The sequence below is a fragment of the Centropristis striata genome, chromosome 11 (genome assembly GCF_030273125.1).
Source record: "Centropristis striata isolate RG_2023a ecotype Rhode Island chromosome 11, C.striata_1.0, whole genome shotgun sequence".
Classification (NCBI taxonomy): domain Eukaryota; kingdom Metazoa; phylum Chordata; class Actinopteri; order Perciformes; family Serranidae; genus Centropristis; species Centropristis striata.
In genome coordinates this window covers 34,857,120-34,884,699 of record NC_081527.1, presented here as the reverse complement: position 1 = coordinate 34,884,699, position 27,580 = coordinate 34,857,120, and the positions used below count along the sequence as shown (strand labels likewise).

Below are 27,580 nucleotides of genomic sequence, written 5' to 3'. Positions count from 1 at the left end.
CGATCCAGAAATATATTATTAAGTGATATTAGGGGACAAAGCAGTGAAACAGTGCAAGGTTATTATAGTTAACGAAAACTAACGAAATAACGAAAACTAGAATTGAAAAACATTTTCGTTAACTGAAATAAAAATAAAAACTAGAGTTTTTTAAAAAAATGATAACTAACTGAAACTGTATTTTGTGGTTACAAAACTAACTAAAACTAACTAAAATTATAGTGAAAATGTCCTTAGTTTTCATTTTTGTCAACTTTTTTCATTCATAATTCAGTGTATTTATTTGAACATGCAACACATGGTGAATATGTTTACTGAGACTGGGATGTTTACACTAGAACCAAAATTCAAAACACCCAGAACTGTAAGAGTTAATAACCTTATTGGGGCTGAGATGGATAAACCAAAGGAAATAGAGGAAACATTTATTATGACCTCTTTGAATCACGCACCCAACATATAGCCCATTACAAAAAAACTAACACTAACACTAAAACTAATAAAAACTAAACTAAAACTAAGCATTTTCAAAAAATAAAAACTAAACTAAAACTAGAAAACTCACTCTAAAAACTAACTAAAACTAACTGAATTTAAAAACAAAAATTAATGAAAAATCCAAAACTATTATAACCTTGAAACAGTGGCTCCAGAGTGTGAAATAAAGCATCCTTACACAATAACTATAGTGCAGTTCTCTCATATTGACCCAATAATCCAAAATAACAAACAACATTACCTAGTGATTGTCCTGCAATGACCCTGGCGTTCTCCCCGGCCACGGCGGCCCTGGCGTTCCTCTCGCTGGCGTACTGAACGAAGGCGTAGCCCTTGTGCACGGAGCAGCCCACTATCTTGCCGTATTTGGCGAAGATGGCCTCGATGTCGGCCTTGGTCACCACGGCCGTGTTGAGGTTGCCGATGAAGACGCGGGAGTTGAGGGAGCGCGGGTCATTCTTGTTGGTCACGTTGCTGGTCAGGGTCTTCCCAGTCATCCTAGTCCTGCAGCAATGCCTGCTGGGAGACACAGGTGCACACTGCTCAGAAAGCCAGGAAGGTTAGACTGTGGAGGTTTCACACAGAAAGCCAAACAGCGAGCACCAGTGGGACGTAAACACTCAGAGTCAGCTGGAAGAATATGTTGGAGATAACTGCTGTTTTTTAAAGCCGGAGAAAACAACATCTTTGTTTTCATAAATCCATTTTTTAAACCAAACTGGATGGTTAAATATGCTCTGAAAAGCTTTTTGATGTTTTTTCTCAGCAGCTTCAATTGTCACATAACAAATGATTTATTATTATGATTTATTCATAAAATAAATCTTAAAGTCAGACAGGTACAATGATCTTTTCAGGCTGCACATAATGATTTTTTTTTAATAATATTTTTTTATTTTCAGATATTTTTTATTTGTATTTTTCAGACACATGTTCATGTTGATCACAAAGTAGACAGTAGATCCTTATTTTTAACAAACAAGAAGTGCAGGGTTTAACAAGTACAATTAAAATAATATTTTTTAATTTAATCACTACTAACATATAGATTGTTTTATATTTATGTATCTATATCTTTGTTATTTTTTCCATTAATCATTTGACCCTTGAAAAGTCAGTAGTCAAAATAGCGAAAAGTGCCATCACAGTTTCCCAAAAGCAGTGGTGAAAGAAGTACTTTGATTTTTTATTTAATTAAAAGCATCAGAACTACAGTGTAGAAATACTCTGTATACCTCAATATACCTCAAGTACCAAAAAAAAGGAAAAGAAAAGAAAAGAAAAGTACTTATTAGTGCAGTTGTCTGGTCTTTTTCAGAATAATATTACATTATTGGATTAAAATTATTGATGCATTTATGTGTTCATCGCTTCAATGATGCAGCTGATAATGGTGAAGCAAATTTGAATGATTTCATACAGATTTTTTAATCTAAATCCGCAAAGCAACCAAAGTTATTCAATAAATGTAGTGGAGTAAGAAGCACAAATGTGGTGAAATAGAAGTATGAAGTAGTAGAAATGAAAATATACAGTACAGTACATGACTAAATGTACTTAGTTACTTTCCACTATTACATGATGCTTCAAATTAGAGCTGCAACTATGAATATTTATGTCAATTATTTTCTTGATTTATTCATCTTTCGGCCCATTAAACAGCAGAGTCAGAGTCTCCAAATCATCTGTCATGTTTTGTCTGACTAATAATTCAAAACTCAAAGATCTTCAGTTAACTATATATATTTTTAAAAACTGGAAAAGGTAGAAAATCCATATACTGGAGAAGTCAAATGTGTCTTCCTTTGTCTTCAAAAATTACTCAAAACAATCAATCAATTATCAAAATATTTGCCATTAAGTTTCTGTTGATTGACGACTTGATGAATCGACAAATTGTTGCAGCACATTTCTGGTTTTGTCCGACCAGAAAACTAAAACCCAAAGAAGTTTAATTTACCGTCACAGAGGACCATGAAGAGCTGCAAATATTCACATCTGACAATCCAGATGTAGTGAATTCAGCGCGTTTTTGAACAATGATTAATCATTTTAAATGTTGTCCATTATTTCGTTCAGCTAGTCAACAAACTGATGGATGGCTCTCCAGATGTTCTCTCCATCCTGAGCTCAGGTCTTCCTGCAGGGAGGAAACAAGGAGGCTGAGACAGAAAGATTCCTGCAGGAGGTGAGAGGATCTCACCGACACAGCAGCTGTGTTTCAGACGTGTGAATTTTCAAATTCTCACTATATATGAGAACTGTGTTCCCACCTTTGAAAATAGCACAAAAGTCACGAGTTTTCCCCGACTGTTTCATTTTTTTTTGTGTGACTTTTCCTCTTTTCCACTTGCAGCTGCGTTACACGGTGGTCATGCATCTTCCAGGTACTCCAAGTTCTGTACTTAAATACAATTTAGAGGTACTTCATAAATATTCTAATTTTATGCCACTTTATAATTCTACTTTACATTTCAAAGGGAAATGTAAAGATAGATAAGTAGTGGAAGAAAACATAGAAGTACATAAAAATACCAACATGGTCTCACAGAAATCCGTGAAATAGCCACGGATTTCGCTTAACTCAAAATCCGTGGAATAGCCACGGAATCGCTCAAATTTCCGTGAAACTGACACGGATTTCACTACAATGCAAGTTAATGACAGTCATATTTTTCTGGCAAGATCTTCACCACAAAGTGATTATGTACATTCACTGAGTGAATATTTAGAAAATAAAACATATATTTCTCGCGAAAGATGTGATCAAAATCCATTTTTATGCAGAAACAAAGTCAAAATATTAATTTTTTGTTCTGACTGCCGGAACCTTGAAAGTCACGTGACTTAGAACAAACCAATAGGAAAAAATATCAATGGGATGGCCATGGGATATGACTGTCTTTAACTTGCATTGTAGCGAAATCCGTGTCAGTTTCACGGAAATTTGAGCGATTCCGTGGCTATTCCACGGATTTTGAGTTAAGCGAAATCCGTGGCTATTTCACGGATTTCTGTGAGACCAGGTTCAAAAATACACAGCCATGTTACAACCAAACACCCTACTTTATATCATACAAATGTCGGGGACAACCGCCCGTATTTGACAACCAGCAAATGAGAACGGGCTGCATGCCCAGCACGCTGTTATTGGCTGGTGGTTACACGTACACACACCGGTCACCTTATTAGCTAGCAAGGTGTACCTAATAAAGTGGTTGGTGTGGTCTTCTGCTGCTGTAGCCCGTTTGCTTCAGGGTTAAACATGTTGTGTGTTCAGAGATGGTCTTCTGCATACCTTGGTTGTAACAAGTGGTTATTTTTTTATTTTTATTTTTTTATTTTTCTTCTTCTCTTTCTTTTCCTTAATGAAACAATTCATTGAATAAGCAAACAATTAAAAATGAATATCTTACTTACTTATTTATTTATTCTTTTGGCATTGCCTCTTGTAAAAAATGCATAAATGTGGCAGGATGAATTGAATATGTGATGAAGCTGTTAATATTTGTAACTTCATAACCTGCAATAAAGTAATAAAAAAAAAACAAGTGGTTATTTTCTATCATCTCCAACCAGTCTGGTCATTCTCCTCTGACCTCTGGTATCATCAAGGCGTTTTGGCCCAGAGAACTGCTGCTCACAGGATATTTTCTCTTTTTCGGACCATTTTCTGTAAACCCTAGAGATGGTTGTTAGATCAGCAGTTTGTTAAATACTCTCCATTCTGATGCTCGCATTGAACTTCAGCAGCTCGTCTTCACCATGTCTACATGTCTAAATGGAACCTGTGGCTATTGGTTTGTTCCAAGTCACGTGACTTTCAAGGTCCCGGCAGTCAGAAAAAAAACATGGTGGACAGTTCCCCCAATTATTTGTGAAAAAATCAATATTTTGACTTAGTTTCTGCATAAAAATGGATTTTGATCACATTTCTAGCGAGAAATTTATGTTTTATTTTCTAAATATTCACTCAGTGAATGTACATAATCACTTTGTATGTTGGAATAGCCACGGGACATGACTGTCATTAACTTGCATTGTAGCGAAATCCGTGTCAGTTTCACGGAAATTTGAGTGATTCCGTGGCTATTCCACGGATTTTGAGTTAAGCGAATCCGTGGCTATTTCACGGATTTCTGTGAGACCATGTTGGTAAATGCATTGAGTTGCTGCCATGTGATTGTATGATTATATATTTGCATTAATTAGCAGTTGCACAAGTGTGCTTAATAAAGTGGCCAGTGAGTTCAAGGTGCCCAAAGACATCCAGCACGCATTGTTGTTTAAGTACTTTTAACCACATTTTGCTGATTGTTCTTCTGTACTTTTACTTGAGGCGACTTCTGAATGTTTTTGAATAGCATACTTTTACTTTTATATTGTTAAATTGGTACTTTTATTTAAGTAAAGTATCTGATAACTCGCTCCACCACTTGTATCAACAAATCAGATTGTTCGTGTACCAGTGGCAGCTTCATTACTGTCAAACAGAAACCAGGTCAACAGAGAGAAAATAATGATTTAGCTGGACACAAATAAATTACCAGCTCCCTGCAGGCTGCACTGTTTGTTCCCATAATGCAATAGTCCTCTGGGGGGATCAGGATGTGTCACCATGGCAATACATTTGGCACATCCACTCAGAGACGGAGGGAGCACCTCTCAGGTTGTGGCTTCTTAGAGTTCCCTGTTGGAGGTGATTGTTTGTGTATTTTTTCACAGTGAGGCTTTTAGTCCCAGATTTCACAAACTGTAAACATATTATTATCCCAGGAGAAGCTCGCATGAGGCTGGAAGAGTCGAAAACTGTAAAAATTTCAGTAAATATCATGTCAGGTTACATAGTTGATCTTTTTTATTGTAATCTATTTTTTTTACTTTTATTTTACATTATTCCTTTAAATCTATTTATATTATATCATTAATTTCAGTTATTTATGTATATATTTATATATTCATTTTATCTATATTTTCAAATTATTTTTTGCTTGAATTAGTTTGAGTTCAAGAAAATATGAAATATTTTTTTATTTTTAAATTCAATGTTTCCAAATTATTTTAAATCTATTTATATATCATTTGTTTAATTATTTTTGTTGTTTTATTTTTCAGTGAAATTATATTTTGAGTTGAAAATATGAAATATAAAATATGTGGGTTTTTTAAATGTTGTTTTATTTCAATAATGCCATGATGTTTCTGAAGTCAATGAGCTACAGCCTCTAAAAAATAATAATAATGCAAAAATGTGGCTATGATAGATTATATCATGTCTTCTTTTTTTAGGACACTTTTTTTATTTAATTTTTAAGTGATAAACATACACAGAATTAAGACAAAAAATACATGCAGTAAACAAACTAAAAAAATTACAAGTTTACATATACAGTTTAGACGCTTTGCCTCTAATCAACTGAACAGGTGCTGCAGATATGGAGTCAAAATATAAATTTGGGGGAAACTCTGGAAAATGGTTGCAGACAAAATCACACACCTAGGTATTGGTAAAAGTGTGCATGTGGAGTGAGAAATTAATTATGCAAAGAGGCAAAAAAAAGAAAATCCAAGTCTATGAAGAGGTCCTGCAGTGTTTTATTTTGCCACAGAGAGATCCCACAGAGAAGGTGGGCAAACATGTGGTTTGCATAAATTGGGGATTTAATTGAGCCGGACCTGCTTCCATATTCTAAGTGTTGTTTGGACCTGGATGATATTTGTGTCTGAGGTCGTAGAAGTGTGGACTGATGCAGACAACGAGGAGCGAACACAACATCTTCCTTGCAGACTCGACGTGTGAATGTATTTTAAATGTGAATGTATCTGTGAAAGTTTTATAGCTCCAGCAAAACCCATCAGAGGCCTGAATACAAATGAGTAAGTATAAGAAAAGGATGGAAAGATGTAATGATATGTACATGTATTTTTCTAAAATATATATGTAACACAGATACCAATACTCTCTGCAGTCTTTTCTCCATCCTACCTGATTTGTTCGCTTCCTAACATGCACATAATCCACTATAAATCTCCTCTGCTGTTCATAAAAATTCTCCTTTTGCACCTCACAGAATGGAGCATAATTTACCACTGTGAGCCCTTTAATGTGGCGATGTAGAGGTAGAGTTTTCTGGAGTTGATTAACTCAATTATCAACAGAGCAGGGGTCTAAAAACCCCACCAGTCAATCCAATCAAATCCCATTCAGTCAATCTCCATCTCTGAATAAACCTCACAGTTATAACCCGACCCAGTGAGTGACTGACGGATGTGAAGAGCACTGAATGGCCTATTTTAAGGCAAATACACAGAGGTGAGGCCATTAGACGGTTGATTAAGCAAGCAAGAGCACATTTTTAGGCAGATTTAATATCAGAAAATGTGATTTTCCTTATTTAAGCCCATGCAGAGCTCTGGTGTTGTGCCAAATGGAAGCACTGGATTTCTGCTCATTAAACACTATTTGAAATGTCTGAATGAGCAGTGTTTGGTTAGAAAGACTGCGGTAGCTAGTCAGGAAGGAGTAGACAAAAGAAAAGTAGTACATTGATGTGTATATTCATTATTGAAAAGGTTAAAAGCAGAGAAATATTGATGATATGTACAGTATCAAAAAAAGCACAAATTTAACTAATCATGTTACCAAGCAGGAATTACTCTTTAAAGCCCCCTCACATGTTTCTCTTCAACATTAACAGTAAATACAGTTTAAAAACAACACATTTCTGATTATTTATTTAGAGATTAACACTCATAAGAGACCAAACCCACCAACTCTCATCTGATTCAAATGTTGTTCAACTCTGATTGGTGCATAGAAGTATTGACAACATATTTTTCAAACTGAGCCCCGCCCACTTCAAACCAGTGGGAAGAGCACAAGAAAATACAGAAATTGTCAGTGTTGCCAACTTAGCGACTTTGTTGCTATATTTAGCGCCTTTTCAGACCCCCCTAGCGACTATTTTTCAAAAAAAGCGGCTGGCAACAAATCGAGCGACTTTTTCTGGTGTTATTGGAGACTTTTGGAGACTCGTTCTTACTCCCTCGTCCCAAAGCACTTACAAGTGGCCCAGTCCTCCGCAGGAGTCTCTCTCTGTCTCTCCCAGCTGCAGTCACAGAGCCGGAGGGGATGTTAACCCCTCAGCATCCAGTCTGCAAATCGTGCATGCACAAAGTCACCGCTGGCTGGTTTACAGTCAGAGTGTCTCTTTTGGGTCCGTTTTGCTGGTCCCGAGGCTGGATAAAGGAGGAGGGTGGAATTGTGACAGAAGACGGTGCACTTGAAGTTCTAAACATATTTTGGGTTTTTTTTTACTCACTTTTTGTCTTTCCCACAACGTTATTACCTGTTACCTGTTTCTATTATCAGCCTCATATATACTGCTCAGAAGGTGCACTTCAACTTTCATTTCACTTTCAGTTTTGTTAGGCTTTGGCGCAAAATCTTCTTGTAAATGTGTAAGATTGTTTTTTGAGTGGGTGCTCTTCATCTTTTTGTCCAGATTAAATAAACATGATTAGAGCTGTAGAGGTTCTGGCATGTAAGTTTTGTGCTCAACTAAGCTAAGCTAGGCTAACCGTCTCCTGGTTTCAGTTTCATACTTAATGCGCAGACATGAGGGCAATGAACTCTCAGCAAGAACCCAAATAAATGTATTATAAAACATGTCGAACTACTGGTTTCAAGGCAGAAAGTCACACAATAACACAAATAAACTAACAGATCTTCTTCTTCTTCTTCTTAGATCAAGACATTGGTGGACCAACAACTCCTGTATTCTGCAAGGTAAAATGGCTGTTTTTGTCAAAGGAGTCTGGTGGACAGTGATACTGTAAACAGAAACCGCAGCAAAGCTTATTTTACCCACCTAAAAAAAGTTTGTGTGTGTGCTATTTAAAGAATATTTTCACGCCTTTACCTTTCTATCAGACAGCCTTGTACTTGGGAACTGAAGCTGTTATCTATGCTAGGGTGACCATATTTTGATTTCCAAAAAAGAGGACAATCGGCACGGCCTCGAGACACAAATTCAGACAGGCTTCTCGGAGGTTGATGAACATGCTTTATTATGCTTCAATGGTGCAAAATTAACTTCTGTAATAAAATAAAATGAAATCTGTAAAAACTTGTAACAAAATTATAGCTCTCGTAGACTCTTTTCAAATAAATGAATAAATAATATGAAATAATGTTCTAAATATGAACTCTTCTGTTAGAAAATCTAGCTTCAACAATATATCTCTTAATAACTGCAATAAGATAAATAATAGAAGAGTCTCACAAAGATACTAACTTAACAAACAAAAAGGATCTATACTTTTCATCTTTAGTTGTCTTTGAGCTTCGAGATCTCCAGCACCTTTATTAGACACTGAGACATATGTGCCAGCATTGCACACGGTGCACTACGCCTCCCACCTGTGACGGTATGTCGGAAATTTTTTTGCAGTTCATCTCTGAAGCTGCACTTACGCTTCGGCATTTCCCGTGCAATGCTGCTCCGCTGTTCGATCTGCCCTCTGTCTGCTCTGCTCTCTGTCTCTCTCTGTGTGTGCGCGGCGCTGACCCGCCCACAAGGCAGCCTCTTGGTAATTACGTCTCGCAAAATTGTGTGCAAAGAGCCGGTCAATTTACGTGCACGTGTACTGGTCCCATGAAAAACAGTGAACACCGGACATTTTCGTGAATTTATAAAACCCAGCCGGACGCCCCGGACAGGATGTAAAAAGTGGACATGTCCGGGCAAAAGAGGACGCTTGGTCACCCTAATCTATGCTCTCTTCAAAGCCACCTGACTCCATTGACAAAAACAGCATTTTCACCTCACAGAACATGGGAGTTGTTGTTTGACGTGACCAACGTTGTTCAGTTGTTTATCGTGTGACTTTCAGATCCGAACTAGCACAGCAGTATATAACACTCACATTTACATGACACTTGAAAAAAACAAATTATTGCCTTATTTCAACTATAACTAGACAACTGAAGTGCATGTAAACGACTAAAGGTCGCAGTTCTCCAACTCCAATTCAGACACCCAAATAATGCGATTGGAATAGGATTTTCACCGGCATGTATGACAAGAGAAGGCATGTGCGCATGCTCCACCCCCCGCACTGGCGTATGAACTATGGTATGACCCCGGAACAAAAACATCCAAGAAAGCCGGTAGCAGTAGCCGGTCAGTAGCAATGGTACAAAGTGTCGAACTGAAGACAGGCTACTGTTGTAGCCCTCCAACAGCATCCGGCGTTCTTGCCTGCCCCTCAAAATCACCATCCATCTTGTTGTTCTTGTTGTTCAAAAATGCCGGTTTCCCGCCTCTCTCCACTTGTTTATTATGACGTAACAGGTCAACCGGAAAGGGGCCACCATTAACCTGCTGAAACGACAGCAGTCAATTTTTTATCAGAAGTACGATTAGACGACAAAATCGAGTTTTAGGCATAGCTCGATTAAACTGTGCATGTAAACTCACTGACTCAGCTAATGCCAACAGCTTAAGTGGACATTTCCATTAAAAAACAAACAAACACAAAACAACACCAATGGGGTCGGCCTTTAAGTCCAAAATTTCACTTTAGCAGCTTGATAAAACCCATTATGTTCTCTCAGTGTTAAAGCTGAAAACAAACTTTCTCAAATTAAAACAACCTTCCACAGAGCCTGAGGACACAGAGCAGCTATGGACCAGAAAAAATGGTAAACTGCTTTTAAAGTGCCTGTGTCTGTTTTGAATTTCAAGGCTGATGCAAACTTGTTTATGGACACACGACATTAGCTCGACTAATGGTTTGAAGTTTTCCCCAAAGTCTGCAAACTTGTCAAACTTCTAGTTATTTCCACTCAAATTTTTGCTCCAAATAACTGCAGGTGGAAAAGAAAAATACAGCTACAGGCAATCTGTGTCCTGTTAAAAGCAGCTTTCCTTCTCTCTTTCTCCACATGCATCACTTTACATTAACACCCCGGAGATGCTTCAGCTGTATTTTGTCAATTGCCCTCAATTACATGTTCTAAATAAAAATGGTTACAAGAAAGAGTTTTACATTATTCCTCCAGCTCACTCAAAATGTCAAAAAAAGACACTTCAAAGCAGATTCTTTTACATGATTCATGAGTCTCGAAGATCCTCAAAGCCTTTTAAGAAGAACATGTGGCATAACTGTTGGCAAACGCTGGTGGAAACATCCCAGGCCAGAAAACACACTCACACTGAATTCAAATCAGCCTGATAGGCAACACAGGAGGAGAGAGAGAGGGGTTTGGATTTATCCCTGCACGCCTAATGCTCCAGAAATTAATGCTAAATAACATCTTCATGCACCAGTGAAGCTGTGAAGTGCACCCCGACCCATCACAGGCATGTTTCTCCATGCAAAGACGTGCTGTTTGTCTGTTAAAAGTCTCCCTTATAACAGCCAAAGTGAGTGCTTGACAGTGATGTTTTTTCTTCAGGGCTTCAGCAGCATCCTCCCGTGTTGCAGAGGTTCCAAGTGTAAGTATTTCATGGATCCTCTTTGGTCCTTTCACACCGACTGTCAGGGGCTTCAGAGTCTGAATTCTCCGGAGATAAAGAAGCGAGGAACTGGTGAAAGTAATCATTTTAGCACTTCCTCTCTCCCTGATCTCTCCTTGCCGACTCCCGTCAGAGGAGGAAAAGATGAAAAACTCCTCATCCAATATGACAAATACATATGGGATGTGAAGGATGCATTCAGGCCACACTCACTCTCTGCTGCTTGACTGTTGCATTGCAGCATTTTATCTTCAGATTTGACAGCAGAGCATCTAACCTCAGCCGCCATCAACACGGGAAAATAAGTCGTGTTTAAATACGTCACTTGTCTTATCAGGCCCAGGAGATGTCTCCGGGACGTCTTTCCAACTGAGTCTCAACTTTTAGTGCCTACCTAGAAAACATACGTCTGCATAAGAGAATGAAATATGGGTCTATAATAAGCCGGTTATTTTTTTTCCCTTTTTGCCTCTTTCTTTTGAATGACAGCCAAACGCATTACAAGGGAATAAATGTGGACTGAAATCTAATTACATTTTTATACAGTCTAAATTTACGAACTACGCTGCAGTGCAGGTACAGGTTATTTTCCCTCTTTCTGCAGTTATGTGGCAACTTATGCAGCACAAAATGTGAGGATTTATCAAAATGCTGCTGTGAATAACATAAAAGCCTGAAATCACTCAAAGACAGAGCCACTGGGAGACTTTATAGCCAGAATAATGATTGTGGATGACCTGACTGCTACAGTTTCACAATTGTCAGTTTGCAGACAGAGAAATAACCATCACTATTACAAATGGACACAAAAATAATATACTTAATCAAATTATATTAAATTAATATTGCATGAGGAGTGGAAAGTCAAGCTGCATTATGGCTAATGGAATTTAATCACAAAACAAAATGAATTTTACTCAGATAAATGATAAAAAATCAACCATAAAAAAAACACAGTGGAGATTTTTTAAGTTACAGTGACTCAAAAATGTACTCTTCTTATGTTTATATCCTCTAAAATGTCCAACCTTATTTATACTAACTTGTATCTGTGCAAAGTTTCTCCTTTTTTTGAGAGGTGTTGTCACATTCCTCCACTGAAGGGGCAGATTAAGTCGGTGAACTTAATGCACTTAGATGCAAACGTACGGCTTGAAAACCAGATTAAGTACGTCACAACTTCGATAATCTGATATGAAAAGGTGTTAAAAGAAACCTGAACCCTCCAGTGCAGAGTGGACTTGTCAATACAGACAGCAAAACACACTGTAACATCTTATCAGATATGTTGCACAACCACTGACACTGTGCCAGCCACTGCCAGTTACAAGATAACAAACATCATGAAGATGCTAACTACACTTATCTGATACGTCTGCTAGTCGTCGACTTCGGTGCACAACAGACTTCTAATCGGAGTCTGGAGGCTCAAACATGTCTGGCTGAATCTCTCCAGAGTTTCCTCTAATGCTCACTGACTTAATGTGCACTGCTTCTTCCCCGGTCAACCCAGCACAACCCAGATCCAGAATTTCTCAGTGGGGGAGAAAGAGCAGATGTGCCTCCAACTGCTTTTCAGAGTTTGTTATGTGGGGAAACCATGTTTAAACAAGAATATTTGTCTTTCATATAGACAATAGAAAATGTGTTACACTTTACTTAACGCCAACAATGAAGCATCATGATTAGCTATACTGCATTATAGATGCGTCTATATGAACCTCACTTTACTTAAAGCATACATTGATCATTTATTTATACTTATGGCATCCTATGAGTCCTTATAACAATTGATTGTTGAGGTGTGTGTATAGAGGGGTATGAGTAGTTGTAATGTATTATAAGCCTCATCAGTCAGCCTGTAGTTTATAACCAGTCAAGAGCACTCATAAGACACTTGGATTTATAAGTCATTATAAGCTATATTTATAACTGTTGATATAGTGCATCATGAAGCTTTATATGTGTTTATGAATGCAGTCATAATGCATTATGATTGATTATAATGAGCATTATAATTCACTATGAATGTGCTCATTATGCACTATAGATGTAGTCTTCATAGAAAGTGTTACCGAATATTTATTATAACAGAGTATTTTGTAACTTGTCTGGAGGAGAACTTTTACATAAGGTGGTTGTGTAATAAGTTACTTTCTTCTTTCTTCTTTTAGAGCATGTGTCCATTAGAGGCTGACGTTTTTGGGGTGATTCCTGTGGGTCACAGGAATCATGTGGAATTCCTGCAGGAATTCAATTTACAAATGTACGAACTACGCTGCAGTGCAGGTTTAGTTTATTTAGTTTCTTTCTGCGGCTATGTAAGAACATGATGTGCCTTTTTCTGTCAAAATGCTGCTGTGAATAACATAAGAAGCTGAAAACAATGCAAAAATCACTCAAACACAGAGCCACTGGGATAATGATTGTGGATGACCAGACAAATAAATAACCATCACTATTACAAATGGACACAAAAATAATATACTTAATTATTTTAAATTAATATTGCATGAGGACTGGACAGTCAAGCTGCATTATTAAATGGTATTTGGTATTTGCTAATGGTATTTAAGTATAAAACTAAATGAATAATATTAAAGCTGACCATTATGATAAAATAGAGTTATATATACAACATTGATGTCCAATGCTTAATTAAAACACAATGCAACAATAGCAGAAAGACAATACAATTTAATGTTCACACTGATAAACTGTTTTTGTGTGTGTAAACAAACACTCTGAATTCTGAATTCTGTTTTTTTTAAGTTTTACAAAACATCCAACCTTTTGAGGAATCAGGTTTTTGTGCACAACATGCTTGATCACAAAACATTAAATACAAAATTGGAGGTGAAAATGAGGGTCTGGAGAGTCAAACTTCATTAGGACTAAATTACATTTAATCACAGAACATAATAAGCTTAACTCAGACAAATCAGCTACGATAAAAAACAGCATTGTGCAGGTTTTTGAGAGTTAACATGAGCTGGCTGTGTGATACCAACGCTTTGCGGGCACCAGTGTCCTTTTTAATAACACTTTTCTCGCCCTTGTTCATTTTTTCCCTGCTCCCTCGCAGCCATAAATTACTCAGCTAATGCCCCAACAGCAGCAGCTATTGCTGAATCATTCAAAGACCTCAATTAGCAATTAAGGGCTTAATGAATAGAGGTCCTTGCTGGGCCATTCTGCTCCCAGCCCAGAGGAGCCCAGTGGAATCTAATCTCTCCTGCAGGACTTGTACAGTAAATACCGGCTAACAGTGCAGAACAGATAGCCTGTTATTGCCCACATATAATGAGCAACTTGCCTTGCAGTTCTGAGCTCTGTTTACTGTATGCACCTGGAATTTCTTTGCAGTGGATCCTAACAAGGACAGATGACTGTCAAGCACTGTTCTTATATTTTTTCTTCTTCCCTTCCTACACCCCATTACCTTCTGTATAATACCTGTCCTCAGTTTGAATTGAAGAAGGAGAAGGGAAAAATGGCAACAAAAGGAGAGAGATACAGAAGCAGAGAGAGAAATAAAAGAGGGTGAGATGGAAGGAGGGAATGAGAGAACTTCAAAAAAAAGGGAAAAAAGGATGTGAGGGGGGGAGAAAAAGACATTTGCAATGCCAATCATCTTCAAGGAGCTTAGGCCTCGGACCAGAATATCAAAGATGGAAAATGCAGGCATACATCACGCGGTAGGTCGGAAGGTAGCTTATAAATTATTACTGTGATTCTACCCTTTTATATTACTATTCTATCAGCCTTTTATCATTCATATATGTTTCATACACTTAATGAAGTGGAAGGCAATGCTTTACATGTGAGACCCCCACAGTTATGCAGGATTCCTGTAAAGAAAATACACTCCAATTTCCATCAGCCTTCTCTCTCCTCTCCTGCGCTCCTCTGTGAATTTATGGAGGCTCGCTGAAGCATAGCGACTGAAGGCAGATGCACCTAAAATGAGTTGTACCATAATCTGATTTGAGCAACCTATAGCCCAGACCAGCGATGACAGCAGGGAGATAAAAGCACAATGTGACCCATGCGGTGAGATGGGGATGAAGCCGTATCTCGGGAAGACATTTTATCTCACATCTTGCAATAATAGCAGGACTGATTATCTCTGTAATCAGGGCGTTTGTACGTGCTTTTATTATACATTACAAAGTCCGATCTTTGAGGTCACTGTGTTTCATTTGAACAACATAAAGCTTCTTGCACTGTCAGCTTCTGTAAACAGCTGCAAAGGTGATACACGGAGAAACTTGTTGGGTGACTTTGAAGGCAAACAGCTCATTGTATTACAAGTTTTCTGAAATGATATGTTTAAATATGCAAATAAGGCTATATCTTAGTAAATATGCATTCATTTGCATACATTTCCAGAGCAAAAATCTGAGCATTGGATGAACCAGGTTTAAAATTCTTGTCTTATTTTGTTGACATGTTTAATCTAAAGGTTTTTTGATATATATTTTTTATCGTGGCGTAAATCAGCAGATGCTGTCAACCTTGATTTAAAAACAATCTATTTTCGCCATGCTTTTATGACTGAAACATTCTACAAATAGGCTATGAATGATATATAAACAAACCCCTTGGTAAGTCCTTCAGAGTACAGACAGGAATGAGAAGGTTTGGTGTGTGTATGTGCTACTGAGGAGGAAATTCCTTGGCTCAAAGTACAAGGAAACACACATTTTGACAAAATTCCACACATTTTACAAGACAAGGTCTACTCGATAGTATCGACTGAAAGAACCTTGTAGAAAAATCTCCAGTCAAAAGATACCAGCATTCAATACTTTTGGTGCTGAGATATAGCAATAAAAAATATCTCTATGGTCTTACTTGCAGCCAATCACCTCAAATGTTGTTTAATACGACATGATTGGTCCACTAACACAGCAGGAACAGCACATACAAGTTGTGATTCCATCCGTTTTTACGCTTGTTTGAGGTGGTTTTGGTCTTTTTACGAAAAAATAGTTAATGCATTAAACGGGAGACGAAAACGTTTTTTCTGAAGAAGTTCTGATGTATCGAACATTGAGCTCACATGACTGATCAGCTGTTCCTGCTCTGACCTGAAAGAACAATCATAAGTTGCCAATAGAATCCAATCCCTGAAGACTTTTTCTCTCATGGGTCAAAGTTGTCTGACTAGCAACCTCTTTTTTGTTGTTTTTTTCCTATCTCGTGCAATCTCTTCTTCTTTTCTTGTTTACTGACAGATTAGCCTACAGCAATGCATTACACCACCATCTTCTGACCAAAGCACATTATGCAAGTTTGTTTATCAGCTATAAACCAGTTGATGCAAACGTCCATAATTTGCATTCTCTTTAATGCGACAACATTTCGCTTCAAATTTAGATTTTACTTTTAATGGAAACACAGCAACAGTCTGTGTTGTGTATATGATGGAGTTGGTAGTTCAGTGTGTCAAAATGCCTCCAAAACATTCACGTATGGCTATTTATTTAACTAGAACTTTAATGTTCCTACACATAAGCACATTTATATGCTCTCCACACTGCCGCAGATCAGCTGTTTTGGTCAGAATACAGTTGAGTTCAACGGTTTAATACAGCATACACATAAACAGATATACGTGTTAGGGTATGCCTTTGTTTAGGTGGTTAGAATAAGTTTTGTTGCAGTCCTTGTCTGCAGTAATATATTATTTGTTCCCTGTCTGGAGTGCATGTCTGGATCTCCAAACTGGGAACCCACAGGCCATCATCTACTGCAGGAAATACAACCCACTTAAAAGAAATCCCACCTGGCCGTTTAAGGGTACTGGTATCATAATGTTTTTAATGGTAACCAGCTTAATGTAAGACATTACAGAAAAAGATCCATTAAATTTCCAGAGTAAATTACTGACATTTAGACAATTATTTTTTGCATTACAAGTTTTCTTAAATGTTACATTTAAATATGCAAATGAGACATTCTTTAATTTTACTTTTGGTGAATCTGGGAGAAATCTTCATTCGCAAATAGACAAAATGTAGTAAAATAGACATCTTACTGTATATTTAGGATTATTTCTTTCCACTAGTCTTAGTCTAAAATCCCAAAATTGACCAGTTGATGAAATAAACATGGTTTCACTGTAGTGTTTCGCCTTCAGGGAAAGTTTAAACCCAGAGTTTCTTGTTCCCAGCAGTCTTTGCCAACTATTTTGCTTCAACTCTCTCTGAGTTGCTGCTGCCTTCTGAATGCTCTTAAAAGTTTATTTTTTCCTCCATTTAGGGACTTCACCTTTCTAACACTGTGGATAACACTCAAAAACGAAGGATTACTCCTACATCAATATTTGTATTTGAAGGAAAAGAGGGAGAAAAAGACTCCACCTGCTGTTGTAGCAGGGGAGACCAGAGCTCCACTCGAGGGCATATGAACACATGCCATGCTTTCCCATATCTCTTGGCACGGACATATTTCTCCATTTCCTTAATTCTCCTCTTGTGTGCCTGCCAAATATAGCTTCCGCTCCACCAGGCTAAAGTAACTGGGTTACTAGAGCTGTGAGTAATTAGCTGATTTCTGCTTTATAGCACCAGAAGGCTGCAGAGTGAGGTGTAAAGTGACTCCGAGGTGAGGATTTAAGGCAGGATTAACAGGGAGGGTGAAAGGTTAAAGGTCAAATTGGAAGGGAGGAGAGTGCAATCTGCAGGTTTGATCAAAGGAATCAAATATATGCATGTAGCAGAGCTGAATATATATGCTTTCACGTCACCAAGAACAGGTTCATTCCAGGAACAATTTGCAATTTAAATGGAAAAATTGGCTCTGTTATTGCACATTACAAGCTGGCAGTGGTTTCAGTTTATTGTATAGTAAATAAAACAGAGATTTTTGTAGACAAAGTGACACAGCGTGAATATATGCTAAATCAAAACTGGTAAACACAAAATAATACGCATTTAGATGCAAATAAACATCCTTCGTGATAGGATAAAGGAAGGTTTTCTGTCTTGATGAGCCATTTGGTCCCTAGTTTCTATATTTGATCACAGGGATTTCATAAATTTGACAATATAAAACCAGTATTCATGAAAGAAATGCTACATTTGTAAAGCTCACAGTATTATTACTTTACTATTATAAAATAATCCTATTTTACTCATTCATTTAATCAAAGAGGTGTTTATTCAACTCAATGGTATCTTTGGGGCCATATGTTTGTCTGAAGTTGACAAAACAACACAAATAACTATAAAAGCCTTTTTTCTCTTTTGCTTTACAAAAGGTTTAATTAAAGGACAAAGTCCTGATCAGAAAGAGCACGTTTAGCAGCCTGGGGCGCCTTTTTATAATTGTTTTCAATGAGAGTGAAGCGTTTTGCTCCATGCTTTTGTGTTGCTGAGTACCTCACGTTTTTCTGAAAAAGTGAAGCCAATGCAGAATTGTCTTCTTCCTGATTTATCTAATGACCAGCAGGGGGCGACTCCACTGGTTGAAAAGGAAGTCAGTTTGTATGAAAGTCAATAGAAAACATTTTCATAATGACTTTATGGTCTCAATCGTTGGTTTCAAGTCTTTTTAAATACAACTTGATGTTCATTTAGTAAGGAATGGTCCCATTTAGGGTAAAATAAACAGGGTGTACTTTAGGGCGGGGGTACCTTGCTATATATGTGTTTTGGTCTTTGAACTTTTACACCTTTATTGTAACATTTTTGTCACTTAAAAACATCTTGTTTAGTGTTCGCTCAGACTAAAAGACACTCTAAGGAGGCGGCTTTTCATTTTGAATAGCGACTGTCCCTAGCTAACCAAGCTTTAGCCTTTAGCTGGTTATGTAGGGTAAATATGGCAATGGCAATAAACCAAGATGATGAAGGCAAAAACACAGAACTCAAAGCTTTTAACTTGTTGTGTGCTTGTTTTCTCAACTGCAAAAACACAAGGCATATAAAACTCGAAGTTTTAAAGCTTTGAGTTCTGTGTTTTTGCAGTTGAGAAAACAAGCACACAACATTTTGCTTTTTTCCTTTTGTCCAATTGGATGAACTGAGAGGTGAAACTGTCCCGCACTCATCCTAAAATAAACCCTGAACTGACCGGTGGTCTTCCTTCTGTGTGATTTCTGTTCCTTGAGGGTCTCATGTACCCACACGTTAACAGCTTCTCATCCTCAATCACAGCAAGATCAAGTGGCCTCCGCCTGTCCATTTTTTATCCTATCTAAAAAATTAAAAGGGACAGATCTGTGAGTTTACCTCACAGCAAAGTAACGGCTCGGGTCAGGACGGGTGATGGGTGGTTACCTAGCAACAACAAAAAGACACAACTACAAAAAGTGCTCCGTCTGATCGAAGCGACTTCTACCAAAAGGCAGACTCGTGTGGGTCGTCTTTTGCAACCTGCAAAAAGTGCTCGGCCTGTTCGGGGTCTAGGCTGCTGAAATTCTATATTTTCATTTTTGTCTATAAAACCCATGAAAAGACCAAAAACCAGCAATGTGAAAATCTTTCCTTTGATACTTTCTGACTCTCTTGGCCTGTCTGTAGCCTGTTCCAAAACAATATAAATACTTCATTTTTTGGGTACTATTTTCAGCTGTGGATTAACACATTATTTGTGCTCTCGTGTGTATTTACAGCAGCAGGTTGTATTGACTCATAATGAACTGCAGAGCTCAGGTTCATCATAATGAGGAGCAGCTCGTCCAGGTTTTGAGCTGGAGGTCTATGTTCCTCTGCAGCCCTGTCCTGGTATTATTGATTTTGTGCTTTTGGAGCCTTTTTTTTTTACTTCTCTGCTTGCTTGTTAACTTGTTTCATGATCTCAAACACAGCAGGTGTCGTCAATTGTCACATCTGTCAGTCAGAGTTGGTAGTTTACTGGTTATTAGGACAGAAAATACACTAAAAATAAAACAAAAAACACCAGTGGTGGGAGAAGTATTCAGATTACTCTGAAACTACTCCACTACAAGTAAAAGTCCTGCATTCAAAACTTTCTTAAGTAAAAGTACAAAAATATCAGCATCAAAATGTACTTAGTAGTATCAAAAGTAAAAGTACTCGTTGTATAGAATGGCCCCGGATTATTATAAATGATGCATTTATGAAAGCAGCATTTTACTGTTGTCCAGGTAGGTAGGGAATTTAAACTCCTTAATACACTTTTATGTGGTTTAATTTATAAACATGCATAATTATTTTAAATTGATCATGTTTTTAATGTTAAATTAATTAGTTTGAATTAATCTTGACCTAAAAAGTAACTAAAGCTGTCAGCTAAATGTAGTGGAGTATAAAAGTATAATATTTGCCTCATATTGTAGTGAAGTAGAAGTATAAAGTTACATAAATTGAAATACCCAAGTATCTCAAAATTGTACTTAAGTACAGTATTTAATCATTTTTGTGTGTTTATTTACCTGATAAACACAAATATATGATTTTATTCTCCTTAACAATAGCTGAGTTATTCCACATATTCTCAGTCACCTTTGGCACTGAGGAATAACTTATTGTCACTTATTGTAAGTCGCTTTGGAAAAAGGCGTCTGCTAAATGACATGTAATGTAATGTAATGTAATGTAATGAATAAGATACAAAGACAATAAGTGAGTGTGGACAGTCCATTGTTGTTTCTCTTCTTTGTGGGATTTGTTGTCATAATGTTGTCATAAATAACATATTTATTTCTTAATCTAAATTGCTGTTGTTCTCTGTGACTGGCCAAGAAAAGAAAAGTCGTCATTGTCATCTTATAGCCTTGTTAATTAATCTTTTAATAAAAATGTTAACTTTTATACCTTCATTGCACTGTCAATGTTCACTCACTCTATAGTTGTTGACTTTATACAGGTGCATCTCAATAAACTAGAATATCATAGAAAGTTTATTTATGTCAGTAATTCAATTCAAAAAGTGGAAATAACACATTATATAAACCCATTAGACACAAAATGAAACATTTCATGTCTTAATTTATTTAATTTCTTCTAATTATAATGATTATGGCTTTCATTTAATGAACACCTAAAATTCAGTGTCTCAAAAAAAATTTGAATATTCCAAAAGACCATATGGTCTAATTTAATTGAAAATGGAAAATGTTTGCCACTGAAAAATATGCCCATCTAAATGACTCGATACTTGGTTGGGGCTATTTGACTTGAACTACTGGAAATGGACTTTTCCATGACATATTGTAATTTATTGAGATGCACCTGTAGTAGTTTTGCTGAATAACAATATGTTGCATACATACATATCCATCCCTAAAATATCAGCTGTTTCTTTCAAGTTGTGGGTTGAATAAGACAACATGAAAAGTTTAACATATACAGGAACTCGTTCAGAGAAAGTATTATCTTATCTCGGGTGAAACCTCTTTTTTTAGCCCTCTGAATGGGGGTTACGGAGCTTGGAATAGCTCAGAAGAAGATGTGTGCGATGCAGAGGGCAGGGGTCAGTGAGTGAAGACTTCCAGGAGAGAATCAGCGCGCTCCAGCTGCCAGAGTAATAAAGTGTTGGCAGCTGTCCATGGTGCTGAAATCAAGCGCTATCTCTTTGAATGGAGAATAAAAGGAGCTGGCCGTGGTGCTGAGATACTGATGCAGCGAGGCTAATGGCACGTCTCACAACAGAGCTGAGCATCAGGTGCATGCATGTACTGTTTTCTGGTAGCTGAAAAGAGGATCGCTGTACTGAAGAATGTGTTGAACATGACTAACGCAGGAGAGGAACACAGAGTACAGATCCAGAAATAGGGGAGCTAATAGACAGCAGTGGGTATTACCACATGCATAATCTAAGAGATGTGGGTTTCATTTCATACATGTGTGTTTGTGAATATTAACACAGAAAAGCTCTCTCTTGCTCACGATCACATTTCTTATTGTTTGTCTGACTCAATCTGTGGGGATGTAACTTTGTGAGATGGATAAAAAGCGACACAAATGTGTGACGATTGAAAGCAGATGGTCGTATCTGCTTTTTACTTGTTCTGCATCTCACTCCCTCGTGTCAGCAGCTGTATCAAGGCTTGGGTTGATGGAAAAATTATATATGGTATAAAAGACTTTTATACCATACCAGGAACCAAAAACTTCAAGGAAAGTAATGGAAAATTAATGATAGAACGTTGGAACTTAATGTTTTTTAATAATTAAAAATGTATTCAATAAAACATGTACATGGTATGCAGTTATTTGATATCCCCTATACTTGAATTTATGTGATTTTTTTGGGAGTGTTAACTTTATCTTTGTAGCCAGATATCACTCATGAAACAGTGTTTAATAAGACTTTTTTATGGAGGTGAAACAGCGGCCGCCTATAGCATGTCAAACAGTTCAGTTGGAGAGTGGAACTACAACACGGGGGAAAAAGATAATACATTTAGATTGAATATCCTCTCTGTCCTTTTCACATGAACGAATGAACGAAAAGAACAGACAAATAATACTAAAAACTAGGATCTCTTCCGTATTACAGAAGATGCTTGAACAGATTCAGCCTAATTTTATTGGTCCATTTTGTCTGTATTTAGAGCCGAGTTGTTATTTTCAATGTTTCTTTTTTGGTCTGCTGATACAGACGCTAGCTAGAAATCATGGTTAGCACTAGCTAAATCCTGAAGGCTGCATATTATTTGTCATTTGAAGCAACCACTCTTATCTTAAATTTACTAATAAAACAGAGTATTGTATAATTTTTAAGAGCAAAATATAGTGAGCCATATTCTGTGAAAATCGTGATATTGCAATCAATTTATGAGTGATGATTCGCTGTTGTGGTTCATCCATTTTGTTCTCCAGAGACCAAAAAAAGCGCTTAGTGACAACCAATGTGGAGTTAACATTTAGCCTATATAAAAAATATATGGATATGTTTTTAAATGTGGTATGGAATTAAACCATAACGCATATATCGATATAGGTCAAATTTTTTTCTTTTGTTATATATAATGGTAAATGGACTGCACTTACATAGCGCTTTTATCCAAAGAGCTTTACACTGCAGACTGCGCTCATTCACCCATTCACACACACATTCATACTGGTGGCAGAGGCTACCAGGGCGAACTGGTGCCACCTGCCACCATTGGGAATTCATTCACACACCAATGAACGCAGCATCAGGAGCCATTTGGGGTTCAGTATTTTGCCCAAGGATACTTCGACATGTAGGCTGCATGGTCAAGGATCGAACCACCAACCTACTGGACAGTGATCGACCACTCTACCAACTGAGCCACATCTGCCCCGATATATAAATGCTGCTCTTACTAGAGTTTGTCATATTAAGTTCCTTTGTAATCTCCCTTATTCTTTTGTCATATAAATATATTTATTTCAGAAAAAGATTGGCCTATTTTATTTTATAGGCTTGTTTTATTTAAGATATTTTTTTATTTAAATGTCAACTTTATGGAGTTGACAGTTGAGTTTGTTGATTTTTTTTAAAAAGCTACTCCTGTAGTTATACAGTATTTATGTTCACTTAAATAAACGGTTTCAATAAAACTACTTGTGACATGTTATATTTGGCTTTGACTCTGACTGAACATTTGCTCTCACTTTGCAATAAAAATATCAGGATATATATCGTATATCGATATTCAGACTAAATATATCGGGATATGACTTTTGGTCCATATCGCCCAGCCCTAATTTAACCCTCATTTCTCTCATTGGCCAGTGGAGCTTAATTGGTAGCCCCTCCATCTTGACGACATCAACATTTTATGAAACTAAAATTAGAAGGTCTTTGTCTACCAGCAGTCCCGTGGACTTCCTACCGATGACAACGCCACCTTTGAGAGGACGCGGTGGGAACCGGAGCTTCAAAGACAAAGATTAGATTCACTCTGAAGGTGGAGTGGTTTCTGTGGCACGAGAAATACAGCAGCAGCAGGCAGCAATCCACTTCCTGTGCTCGTGGAGCGCTTCTCGCCCGTCATTTTACACAAGGAGCACAGCGAAAGTCTGTGCGGATCAAAGCGGGAAGTCAGATGAGGAGGTGGTCCTTGACTTTTAACTAGAACTAGTCAACAGTGTAGGTGTGGATAACAGCTATTAAAAGCCTGTGTGGGAATATACCTGAATGACTAAATACTGCTTTGATCAAATTAACCTTGTTGTGATCCCTTGCTTTTTTTTTTTCTTTTTTTAGCTTTTCAAAAGAAACTTCAAATAAATATAAAACAAGAATATTTTACTGCAGATATTTTTGCTGGAATCATCATTCTGGTGTGATTGAGTGCATCAAAGTTTTAAATTGAGCATTTATGAGGCGATTTAGAGGAGATTTTGAAAAATCGCGATACATATAGTGAAATTTATCAGCCATATCACCCAGCTGTAGAATCAGGAGAGAAGATTTTGGCCGTACCGCCCAGCCCTACGTTACATCCCTCCTCATCTGTTTTGCTCTTTGGTTATCTATCTCATGCAGGGATGTAAAAAGAGACGGAGAGAAGCATCCCCTCCAAATCTGTTCTTTGACCTATAGTCTGAAAGCTGCAGCCGAGATGTTTTTCATCCGTATCTGGATGGACTCTGTGGTGCGTGGCTTTGAGGCAGCCCACATCGTACACCTGCTAAGGGTCAATGATCATCCCAGCCCACGGGTGCAGAAAACGTAAAGACAGGCCTCGACTGGACAGAAACAGATTACTGACCGGTCCAGAAACGCCGGGCGAAACTTTATTCCTCCCTTCCTTCCCTCCTCTCCTCTCTTAGTGATTCAGTGCATGCGTATGTAGGCTGGCTATTCCAGAGCCAGCCTCCCACCTCATCCCTGGTGAGAGATAAGTATTGTTTGCGTAGCAGCACATTTCATGCTTGGCTTCCCCCACCTGTTCCCTGACCTGCAAAGTCTGAAGGCTGGAATAGCTGTCAAATGCCTTCACCCGTATCTTTTGGTGGGATGATTGAAAGGAGGTTTTGTCTTATAAATGTTTCGAAAGCAGAGCTCAAAAACAAACTTCGGTCAAGGATTTATAAAGAGGTGATTCCTGCGGTCATTTAAAAATACAATGTCAGTTTCCTTTTTTGCTGTTAATTGCAGGGGAATTTGTGTTTTTTAATTTGGCGCCTGCAGGTTTGGCTGCATGTCAAGGTCAAACTATTAATCAAATCTATTTGGCTGATTTGCATAATGAACTGCTGCAAAAAAATTCCCAGGGCCTTAAGGACCCGTCCAAACCCTCTCCTCCCTGCTCTCCATCCACGGCCAGTTTAAGTTTCCAAGCTTGTGTGTGTGGTGTGTGTGTGTGTGTGTGTGTGTGTGTGTGTGTGTGTGTGTGTGCCGGTTATCACTCCCAAACGCAGCGAGGTTTGTGTGTGTGGCAAGAGAAACAGGGCGGAGGAGCACAGCTGTGTCTGGTTCAATTGGCAGGAATCTGTTGTTGCTTCTGTTTTGTTTTGCACAGCAGTGATTTGCATCAGACTTGATTGATATTTTCCACTTTAACGGGCAAAAATCCTGCATTCTGAGACACTTCTATCACTTTTTCATTAGTCCTCCAATGAAACAGGATTATTGATTTAGGATAAAAAAAATGTCTTTAATGGTGACATGCTGTTTGATTGGGTTTTGAAGACATTTCTTCTATTAGAAAAGATCTAAAACTGACAATTCAATACTGATCCAGCTGTCCGAGATATCCGTTTTGCAAAACAAAAAGTTCCCATTTGCTCGTTAAGGCAAGTACAAAGAAAGCACCAAAACAAACTCCAGCAAAGTGAAATTTCTCACCTATTAGAAAAGCAAAATCCTCAAAGATGAAAATCAAAACTGTTATTTTTGCGCCCTCGGAGACGTTCAGCCTCCAACACCAGAGAAACACTGCAAGATCAGAGGAAAGCACCAAAACCAAAATCACACCGAAACAAGCCATGATGAAGGAGGAAAAAGGCTGAAAATAAGCAAAAGGTGGGGATTTATAACAAAGTGAGCTCGTAAAGAAGCTGCTTCGGGGGGAAGAGAAAAGAGGAAGAGAGAGAGGAGGAGGAAAAAAAAAATATCAAGAGCGTCCGCAAAGCACGTAGGGCTATTTCTTTCTCAGTGGATGTCGCCGGAGCAACAACACTCAGCATCCAAGATTTAAATCATTGCATGCAGAAAACGGGAAAACATTTTCCCCCATGTCGGAACACCAAGACAAGAAAGCAAGAAAAAGAGGATAAAAATATGCGTAAGAAAATGGCAGTGGAAAATGTACTCACCGAGCGGGAGTAAAAGGGTTCAATTAAAAAGAAATTGGGCGTATAGCGGCGGAGGACTGGCGGTGTGCAGGCTTGTGTACACCGAGGCTCTGCGTCCCTTTTGCGCTCTCTATCGCTGCCGGTGGTGGAGTCATGTGACTCGGGATTGGCCAGAGTTTTTGAATCAGTCCAAGCTTATTTTTTCTCCTGTAGCTACACACCGAGCCATTCAGAGCTGTAATGGAGAGGAGCTTTTCTGGTAATGTCATTGATTGTTATGCCCTGTGCTGTTATCGTTTCTCAAAATAGGGTCCGGGTGCTTCCTGGGGTCACTGACGGAGTCCCCTGGAGGGTTCCTATGGGTTATTATTAAATGTGAGTTTATTTTTAGGTTTATCCCCCCCTCTCCTGTTTACCGAATAGCCTAAATCCATGCTGTCTAATTAATTTTTACAATGCATTGAAGTCCCACACTCCCTCTGGAGCAGGCTAATTCATGGCAGCACACATCCCCATCCCACTGTATGGTTTAATAGAGTGATCCTTGATATGAAAAAAAAAAAAGTTTGGTGCCTCTACTGCTGCCTCTACTTGGTCAGTGAATTATTAAAGATACAGTTCCCCCCACATTGAAAGTTTTATATAATGTTTTTTCCCCAAGGCTGTCACAGATAGGTCCATCATTTTTTTCCACTAGAAGATTATCACAGTCAAAGTAATTCACACTAATAATATTATCAATAGTGAATTTAAAATGTATTTGTTTAATATCATGGCTAATAGACCAATTATTTGCATACAAACAATGACAATGCACGCATGCTGGTTGTAAAAAAAAAAAAAAAACGGACCATCAATGAGAATGTGTGCAAACCAAGAAAAAACTAGTGCAAAAACTTAAAAACTAGACTACTTTCTCACTGGACTTTTTATTTATTTTACTGTTAAAATGCCTTCTAGAAAGTATAACAACTTGTCACTCAGGGATAGGCAAATATAAAAAATGTATATGTAAATGAATAAAATCATAATGTACAGTATATGTATAACAATGAAGACTTTTATTAGTACCTTTTTGGTTTTGGCAGCCTATGGCCAACACGACACGTTCAAAACAGAATACAACTCTTCATGTGAATAAACTTTTCTTCTGATTCCTTCTACAACCAACATTTGTGCGCAATCCTGTGTGACGCTACAGTGACGTGTCCTGATAAGGGGTCTATATCAATACTGTTATTGCAACAACCCTCCAGGTATTTTTATACAGGGAAGTTTAACTTTTTGGCTTCATGTGCCAGTGAGAAACTTTCATAGGAATGAATTGGAGCCCACCAAAGCTGTGTCCAGTTCTCTTTATACATCCAT

General features: G+C 37.8%; 1 protein-coding gene across 2 annotated transcripts in view; it reads right to left on the bottom strand.

Moving 5' to 3' along the window:
• Window positions 1-26,212, bottom strand: part of LOC131980022 (RNA-binding Raly-like protein) — a 63,871-nt gene extending 37,659 nt beyond the window's left edge. The window contains exons 1-2 of one of the 2 annotated variants that reach the window (XM_059344148.1): window positions 25,764-26,212; window positions 740-1,017 (exon numbers count right to left, since the gene is read on the bottom strand). In XM_059344148.1, coding sequence (XP_059200131.1) covers window positions 740-995 — 256 coding nt within the window. In that variant the 5' untranslated portion in view covers window positions 996-1,017; window positions 25,764-26,212. Of the gene's footprint in view, window positions 1-739; window positions 1,018-25,763 lie in introns of those variants that run through there. The other variant, XM_059344147.1, reaches the window with a different exon arrangement.
• Window positions 26,213-27,580: the final 1,368 nt, after the last annotated feature.